Here is a 9,333-nt window from a genome sequence, read left to right as displayed (position 1 = left end):
AGAGATGTTCCCTCTTAACCCTGTCAGTAATCACTTTCACTTGTTTAGGCAAAGAAGAGTCTGGGGAAACTGTAAGCCCATTTATGTTGCATGTTAAAAGAAGCTCTTCATCTTTTTAAGGTGCTGCTTGTGGCAATCTTTGTCTCTCTTGGAATCTTAGAGCAAAAGCAGTCAAAATATTAACCCACCCACTCAATTTTCAATTGCTCTTCTTACACTTTCACCTTATAAAAAATCTTTCTGAAGTTTATGTAAAAAAAAAAAAGTCAGATTTAAACTTAATATATTTGATCAGGAATGGCAGTAGATGGTAAATTAACACATGGCGTGAGATAATGTGAGAGTAAGAGGAGAAGGAGAGAAATGGCAAGATGGGGGGATTATTTTCCTTGGATGAAGTTCCCACTTTGGTCGCTACGGATAAGAGCAGGTGATTATGAGAAGTAGTTTGATGTGAAGCCACTAGTCTCTGTTGGAGACCTATTTAAATAAAAAAAAAGAATTAGGGTTTATTTTAAAACATGTTCTCCTAGTGACATAAAGCTCTGTGGGCTGGATAAGAAAATAAAATACATCCCAAATCTGAAACGAACATCCATCTAATGATTAGAGGATGATGTGATAAGACTGTCTTAGACCTAAAAGAAATCCCCTGCGAGACTTTACAGTTGGGATTTACCACAGGGGTTCAGTTTCATTTGGAGCAACAGTTCTGCAGCCATGATTTACAAGTATAGTAGCTGCAGATATGAAATCCAAGGGCAACCTCAGGGCTGCAAATCACACCGGTTTTGCCTTTCTGCAGCTGCTGCATCGTCATGAGAAGGAACACATTCTCAATCCAAAGTTACAAATTACAGAGTTTTTATGTTGAAATATTTAGTTTTCATCCATGTCATAGTAAGTAGAAACTAGGACAGTGTGTCACGTCTAATAGAGGGGAGGATAGACAGCAAAATCCTCTCATTCTGCAGTATGGTCCAGCATCAGCTAAGCACTGGACTGCCTCGTGACATCATCACTCTTGACATCATATATATATATATATATATATATATATATATATATATATATATATATATATATATATATATATATATATATACAAATAGCACAGGTCTCTATGTTTTTTGCTACTTTCTTTCCCCCCCCACTAAGAACTGTTTTGAGTAGTTTGAAGTCCAGACATTGAAGCTGTTTCTTAGAAAATAATGGGACTGATCTATATGTATTGTTATTTTATTTGATATTTACTGCTGCTGCCAATGAGTATTGAGAACAGAGAACTCTGTAATTAGGTTTGGATGTTTGTTTTCTTTCTTTTTTTTTAATCAGGTCGTCCAACACAATTTGTGTTGGAGTCGGGCATTATTCTGAACGATTCTCAATTATTTGAAGAAAATGTGTATGCCTGCTGATGTTTTTTTTTTTTTTTTGTCACTGATAATAAAAGCCTAAATAGCTTTTTCTAACCCATATATTAACAGCTTCAGCTCAAAGATAGAGTAGGTAATACGCGGGGAGCTTGGAGCGGAGCTCAACCTGCAGCTTCATTTTAAAAGGAGTCAGTTTTAATGGTTTTGAACATTTGATTTGTTCCAGAATTTATTGGGTAAACTATATGTCCAACAAGGCATTCCCTTTAACCTTTGAATTACTTGAGTTTCTCCAAAATGAACAGCAGGATATTTTGGGCCTGGACCTTATGGTTCAGTTTCACCATCATCTTGAGACATGCTATAAGACGAGAACAGCTGATTCTGTGCGATGAATTCCTGAGAGCAGCTGCTAAATTTAACTACGTTTATTCTGTGCGTTTTCCAGTTAGAAGAAGAATGTTGGTGTAATTAAAATGTTAATTTTGAAGCATTAGGAATAATTATTGCTTTTTTTTCTTTTAAATAAGGATAAATAAATCATGTTGCACATTTTTTCTTCAAACTTCTGTATTAGATTTTACCTCATAGTCCACCATCTGTAATCTGAAATGGCTTGTCAAGTCGCTCATTTATCTTGAAACGACATTTCCATATTTCATGGCTGATTGACTCTTTAATCGTAAAATCCAGTCTTGAACTATTTATTTAGGGATGCAACTGCAGTTTTTATCTTGAGTACTTGGTTTATCAGTCTTATATTGTTTGACTCGTTCTGTCCATCCAGCAAGCCAGTCATTGGTTTCTGGCCTGTCACAAATCACTACCACTCCCTGTCTCCACACAACATGCAGGGTCCAAGACAGAAAATCAATGGGTCCTAATGGGCTTCTCCATCAGTTCAAATATCTGAAGTTTTATGCTTGATGGTGGAGACAAAGGTGGTGAGGAGGATTTACAGGATAAGGTGATGGAGGCAAGCTCTGAGGTCATGTGAGGACGGGCTTCATTCCATAAATGTGCTTTGAGACTTGTGTGTTTTAATTAAGTTGATATTAATTAAAACACGTATAATTATAGGAATTGAGGCAGGCATCTTTCAAAAGATAGTAAAGCAATGTAAAAGCAGCATTAAAGGAGGAGGGAGGAAAACATTTTTTTATTGCCATTACATTTTTTTCTTTTAAATGCAGCTTTCAGTCAGAAAAATAAAATCACTTTAGTAAAAATAAAAGGTTTCTTTAAACTCAACATGTTCAGTAGTGTAATCAAGTTTATATGTAGCTACATAATAAAATATAAATATATCTTAGTGCAGCCTTCCCTGTTTCATTGTAGCTCTCAGAAATCAACCAACTCGCTCATACAATCACTATGATACTATGTCTAATTGTTTCACCATTTGAATATTACAACATAGACATTCACCTTTAGCGAAGGGTTAAACAGGTTTCTCTGGAGACTTTGAGTACAAAGTATGTTTCTGGGAAACACAAAAGGGTGTCTTGTGTTTAGTCTTACTAACTAGTCTTACTAATAAAAGTAAAATGATCAAAACTTGTTGAAAAGTGATTTTCATTTTCTTTTTCTTTCAGTGGTTGACTGCAAGGTTGTTCTGGATGGCCTGCAGAGGTATGGCCCCACGCCAATGTACCTACCGGTCAGCTACCAGATCCTCAATGCTGAGTCAGCATTCTTCTTACTGGAGGCAAACCAGGACATAATGAGGAACTCCAGCCTCCAAGCTCGAACAGAGTCCTTCTTTATCCATCAAGCTCGGCAGATGCCCTTTGTCAACGCCAGCTACGGGCCGCTTTCGGTCCAGCAGCCTGTTCCTCTGGAGATGCTGCAAATACTGCCAGGGCCATTTAATGCACCGTCCCTCACTTTATCAACAGCCCCAACGTCGGCGACCTCTTCACCTCTGTTTGCATTCAACTGGAAGGTCCACACGTACATCATCAGCGAGCAGATTCATCCCAGCTGGCCGAAGGTTCAGGTGGTGTTCTACATTGCCGGCAGGGACTGGGACGATTACAGCACCGTCCACAAGCTACCTTGCGTCCGGATGTTTGCTTTTCATGAGACCCAAGAGGTGCGAGGTACATGTCGACTAAAAGGTGAGCTGGGGATTTGTGTTGCTGAGCTGGAACCTCTGGCCAGCTGGTTCAGCCCGCCAACTGTGAGGCCCGGCAGGCAGCGGGTCTCAGAGCAGGCTCAGGGCACGCCTGTGGAGCTCTACTACATAATTCAAGCCTCGGACAGCGGAGACTGCAGTTCAGAGGACTCCAGAAAGGGCAGCCCAGTTCACACAGAACAGCAGAGGCCTTTGGGCTACTTTGCAGGGCATACACCTATGCAGCGCATTGGGAGCGTCAGACTGTTGCAGCCATTATCCGAGTTGAAGTTGGACGATAACTTTGTGGTGATGGCCCCCTCTAAACCCATTAGACAGAGAGAGACGGTCTCGACTTTTCTGGCCCTGTCCACATTTTCATCGGTGCAAATTTTCACCCTCAGGTGAGTTGGATTCCTAAATATATTCTAAGATTGTGTTAGACAAATTGTTGAATCTGCTTCTTTTTTTTTTCAAGCAATCACAGTTTGAACAGTGGCTATTTTTGTATTATTATTATTATTATTATTATTATTATTATTACTTTGTGGTTTAAAAGCTTTTCCTGTAACAGATTGTTCTTTAAGTAGAATAGAGGATTCATTTCTAGTTCTGGTTTTCTAAAAATGCTTGGGGAACAGCTTTTGTTCCTTAGCATTCACAAGTCAAATGTTCTCCCTACATTATAATTTTTGTACTTCTTTCTTCATCAAGTAAGTTTAATCATTTTCAAAAGCAACATGCAAAAGATATTAGAAAACCAGAGTTATTAACTGTGTAAATACTATAAGTCTGGTTCTAAAATGTTGGCTATATTAATTCACAGAAAGACTGAAAGCTCAAATGGAATATGATGGCTTGTGTCTGGATTCATTTTACCCCTTGTGGTTTTGGAATAGATTAAAGCTTAATCTGGAATAGCTCAGATCTCAATCCTATTCAAACTGTTTGGATGATGCTCAAAAGATGGGCCGGTCATTGCGTTCCTTCATGATTCCGTCCGATTCTCGCCTCCTTTCAGTGCTTCGACTGGGACTTCTCCCATTGACTTTGATTTCTGCATGGGGTTGTTTACAGTTCATGCACTTTCTAGTAAGCTTCATCAAGATATCACATGCCATGGCCAAGCGTTAGCGATTGGGTAAAATGTAAAACTACAACAGAGCCACCATGCCTTCAGCAAGCAATTCTTCCTCAATAAATTCAAATTTTTACGCTCTATTGTAGTTTTTAAAATTTCCTGAAGGTATATTTTGCATTATGAATGCATCCTGGAAAAAGAACTCTTTAAAAGCCCAAGATTAACATCACATTCACACCAATGCTGATTGGTTTCAAACTTCTGGCTGACATTGTATCCTGTGCAACAGTAAATAAGACTTAATTAAACAATGTTTGAGACCACATTTTTGAAGAGTTTCACACTGCAGGAGATTAACTGTCTCTTAGTATGCACCATTTAAGAAAAAAAAAATAGTGCATCAATATCTTACTGAGATAGCTTGACTTCACATCAACTACCCCTTGTCATTGTTGATCAAATTAGGAATGGTTAAAATAATCCACGCCACATATTTGCGTGTCTGTAGTTTGTTTTGCTTGGATAACACTTTAATTACACCTTAGTGATTCCTCTTATATACTCTTGTTCTTGCCATATGCACTAATTTTCTAAGTTGCACATTTGGAACCTTTTTTGTCTTATTTGACTAAAGAGAGGTGCAACAAAGTATGACACGTTGAGCTTACTCTGCACCAAATTACTATTCAAAGTGACTTTAATTGCTCCATGTTGTTTGATGCAAATTAAGGTACAAGAGGCATGCATTTCCGCTTGGCTATTCTCCTTCCTGCAATCTAAGTCATGGCAGATGAATCAGTTAGCAGCGTCGAAGTGAAGCTGCGACAGAGGGCTTTGGCAATTTGTCAACGTTGGGTGAGCAGGAAATCTGCCAAAAAGCCTCATTGGTTTTTGTCTCACACCAATGATGATGAACTCCCGTGAAGTATTAGTGCTCCCACTGTGTGTTTGTCACATTTGTCAGCGTGAGTGCAAATGGAAACTTTTAAGGCGATATTCCGCCTTCAGTTCCTCTTTGCACCAGTGTTGCACCCCATTCGTTTTTAGAACTTTTTTGTTGTTGTTGTTGTTCTGTTTTTCCGCTGGGAGAGCAACAGCTTAAAATTCATCAGAAATATCTCATTAGTAACCAAATGCTCGGATATCAAAGTGTTTGAAAACCCATGCAGTTTGTGGCTATCGTACCAAAGTTTGCAAGAAGCGTATTCTGTGATGGTTGATGATTTCTTGCTGGCTTTGCCATGTGTTGCTTTCACCTTCAGTGACAAAAGCAGGGGTTTAGGTACGTTTCCCCTGATCCTGTACTTTTCATCACATAACTTTTAAAGCTCGTCATATTTCCATGATGATGTATATTCATGCTCAGTATCACAAGTGGTGGTTCACAGAGGAGTGTCTGTGCTGGTTTTGATTCTGTGTTGTTAAGCAGTGATGTTATTCCTCCTCCTTTCATTGCCTGTATTTGCACACTGTCAACCAATGTTTGCTTTTGCTGTAGTGTGGCTGTGTTTGTGGACAGCTTAGTTTAAGTAGCTTTGGTGTGCTTCTCTCAGCTGCTCAGGCTTCATTAACTATTTATGGATTACTCGCTTCCTTCCCCACTATCTTTACTCCACGTCTTATCCATTCTCTACCTTTCATGTACTTGTTTAACTTGTGACAAAAGAATAGAAGAATTACTTTTCATAGCCTTTATTCATACCAGTGCTGCTGCCAGATGGTATCGGTAGAGTGTTTCTTCAAAATTTAACTTCCCTGTCTGTGGGTTTTCGCTGAATAACTACATGTTGGACAAAATGTTGCAGTCTAGTGTTCCTTTTCTTCGTACTGCAGAACTTCAACCATGATGCAAGAGCTACAAAATTTATGCATTTGAAATCAAGAATCATTTATGCAGTGAATCGGTTTGCTGGGCTTGCAGTTTTGAGAGTAGTACATTCTGCACATAAAAGCAAGCACATAAAGTGCATCCGAGAAAAATTTTTCTTTCAATTTTTAAGTACCATCACTGATTTTTAACTGAATTATAACTTAATGTTCCATGCTGACAAAATAATACGCTTTGATCTAAACTACTTTTCAAATCATTTGCACCCTCTGTAGTGTGTTTTGTACCAGGGTCGCACTTTATTTTACTCCATTTGAGAAACTTCCTTGCTCTCATCAATGCAAATCAACTCTAATTAATTGGGGAAGACCAGTTATATTGACTATTACCTGAGCTATGATTCTCTGGACTCAGTATGGACTGAGCTATCTGGCTGCTTCACTGATATAGGCTGCCCTAAGGCTGCCATACTCTTTTTGATTTTAGTGAAAGCATTTGTTTGCACTGGATTTTGTTCAGGAGTACCGGAGTAAAGTATGACGAATGTATATGAATGCCACAATTTTTCATATGTTTTTATTTAAAACACTTCAGGGAAAAAAAAAATATTCATAATCATTCCAATACAATTCATGAAGGTTTTGTGACAAAATATGAAAAAACTCCTTGGGATGCGAGCAGTTTTGCCCCTCTTTTCTTTCTTCTACAGTGTTAGAATCATAATGTGTTCATTTTCTGAGAATGCAATTCACCAAGGCAAATTTTCCTCATTATGGTTCATATGGTGGAGAGGGTTTTTTAGAAAAGATAAACGCGTGCATCCTTGCACTCCAGCAAGCCTCCTTGAAATTTGCTCCGTTAGACAGATTAAATAAATAGAGAAATCTGTCAGTGTGTTCTAAAGGGTTCAATTTCCTGCCACTGGCAGGATAAGAACAGCAGGAACACAAAATTGAAAAATGTGAGAAGATTCTTGGGTCACCGCAATTAATTCAGGCTCGGCACGTCAATTTTCAAATAATATAGAGAGAAAAGTCAAACAAAACAAATGGAGCGTGGTAATTGTGATTTATTTTATAGTTTTCCTATTGAGTCGCATACATCCACATTGTCTCTATTATTCATTTTAAGGAGATTCAAGTTTTGATACATGTCTGTTTGCAAAACAAGCAGCTGAATATTCAACAAAAAAACATGACATTTATGAGTTACATTGCTTCAAATGCTAAGCACACACATCCTGCCATGATATGATTTTACAATGGAGTGTTATTTTACACTCCGTTGTAAAATAATGACTGTGAGATTCTGTATTGTGAGGCTGCAGCCCTTTGCTGTGATGAGTTTATCACCGTGGAGGTATTTGCTGTATAACATTGTCAATTTATGTATTTTAAGTACTTTTATGAATTATGAAGATAAATAACATATAATTTTATTTGACTGGATATTATTTCATTAAGCGTATGTATTACTCTCAACAACAAAAAAGATTGGTTTACACCAGTTTATTCTTCTAAAATATGACAAATTATGACCGAAGAACTCCAAGTGATGCTCCACTGGTGGATGTTATTTATTAGTCACATAACCACAATAAGCTATTTGTAGACAGTAGAAAATTATGTGAAATTATTTCCTTCTAACGTAGATGCAAAATGTCACTCCAATGGAAATGAGTGGACACATGACCAGTATGAAACGTCCTGTATCAAGGGCTCCTTTTATTCTAGAAAAACGTCGGCCTCCACTGGTGTTGTTTATTTACTGCAGTAGAGACAGACCAAAGTGACAGACTGGTCGTCTTTTATAAGTATTTTATAAAAAAAAAAACAAAGTTGCTTTTGGTCACAGATTTCAAGTGTTATATTTGAATATATGTATATATATATATATATATATATATATATATATATATATATATATATATATATATATATATATACAAATATAACACTTGAAATCTGTGACCAAAAGCAACTTTGTTAAAGTGCTTGTTATATCAGCGGAAACTTTCAAATTACATCTGTTGTTTTGCTTTTTTTGGTGATTTTATTGTATTGAACAATCCAAAAACTACATTGACTCCCACTCTACTTCTAGTGCCCAATTTTTTTTTTTTCATCCCAAAGCAGGTGTAACTGTTTGAGGGAGATGGAACTTTATTTCTTGAGTTTAGACACATTTTTACATCTCAGTGATTCATGAGTCAGAGTTAGTTGGCAAACAAACAAACAAACTGAATATTCAAGCTAATGGACTGTAAATGACTGGACAAAATTGTGAAAAGGATGTAATGGATTAAGGAAAACATTGAAAGAGTTCAGAAAACATTTGGAAATATCGCTCTCTGATGTAGTGTTTTCAAAAACTTTTTAGTTATGTGGGAGAATCTCTGGTCTTGGTATCATAGACAAATTAGCTAAAATCATGGGACTTCTATATTGACCACTTTTATTGCACGGATCATTGGATAGTTGGCTGTATTTGATCTTATCTAAACAAATATGCAAGTATTTTACATTTAATTGCAGGTTTTTTAGTCCCAGTGCCCTGATAACCAAATAGACAGTGATGAATCTTTAAATCTACATTTTGTACTTGCAGATACAGGTGCACCAACACACACACACACACACACACACGCACACACACACGCATACATTAATCCGTAGAGTTGCCCTGAACCAGCTAAAAGTCACGCCGTGTTTGTCATGTTAAAGTCTCCCTTAGGAATCAGTAATTCCCTGCCTCATTAGGTAAGGGGAGAGTGGTGTAACAGGTTGCTAAAAAATTCTCAAGCTACTCCTTATTCAACATGCAAATTAAACCACTATTTCCTCCTCAACAAATTAACAGGCTTTTCAAAAGATAAATTGCCCTAGCCGTATTGTAATTTTGACTAAACAATCCAACATATTTCTGCTAAACC

General features: G+C 37.4%; 1 protein-coding gene across 1 annotated transcript in view; it reads left to right on the top strand.

Annotated features, from left to right (window-relative positions):
• Positions 1–297: 297 nt before the first annotated feature.
• LOC106925078 (transmembrane protein 132C-like) overlaps positions 298–9,333 on the top strand; it is a 91,274-nt gene continuing 82,238 nt past the window's right edge. The window contains exons 1-2 of the mRNA XM_088011353.1: positions 298–310; positions 2,972–3,896. Of these exons, the coding sequence (XP_087867479.1) occupies positions 298–310; positions 2,972–3,896 (938 nt within the window). The remainder of the gene's footprint in view (positions 311–2,971; positions 3,897–9,333) is intronic.

This window comes from Poecilia mexicana, unplaced genomic scaffold, assembly GCF_051168715.1.
Source record: "Poecilia mexicana isolate PSO_F unplaced genomic scaffold, ASM5116871v1 scaffold_12, whole genome shotgun sequence".
Classification (NCBI taxonomy): Eukaryota; Metazoa; Chordata; class Actinopteri; order Cyprinodontiformes; family Poeciliidae; genus Poecilia; species Poecilia mexicana.
This window is presented reverse-complemented; position numbering and strand designations above follow the sequence as displayed.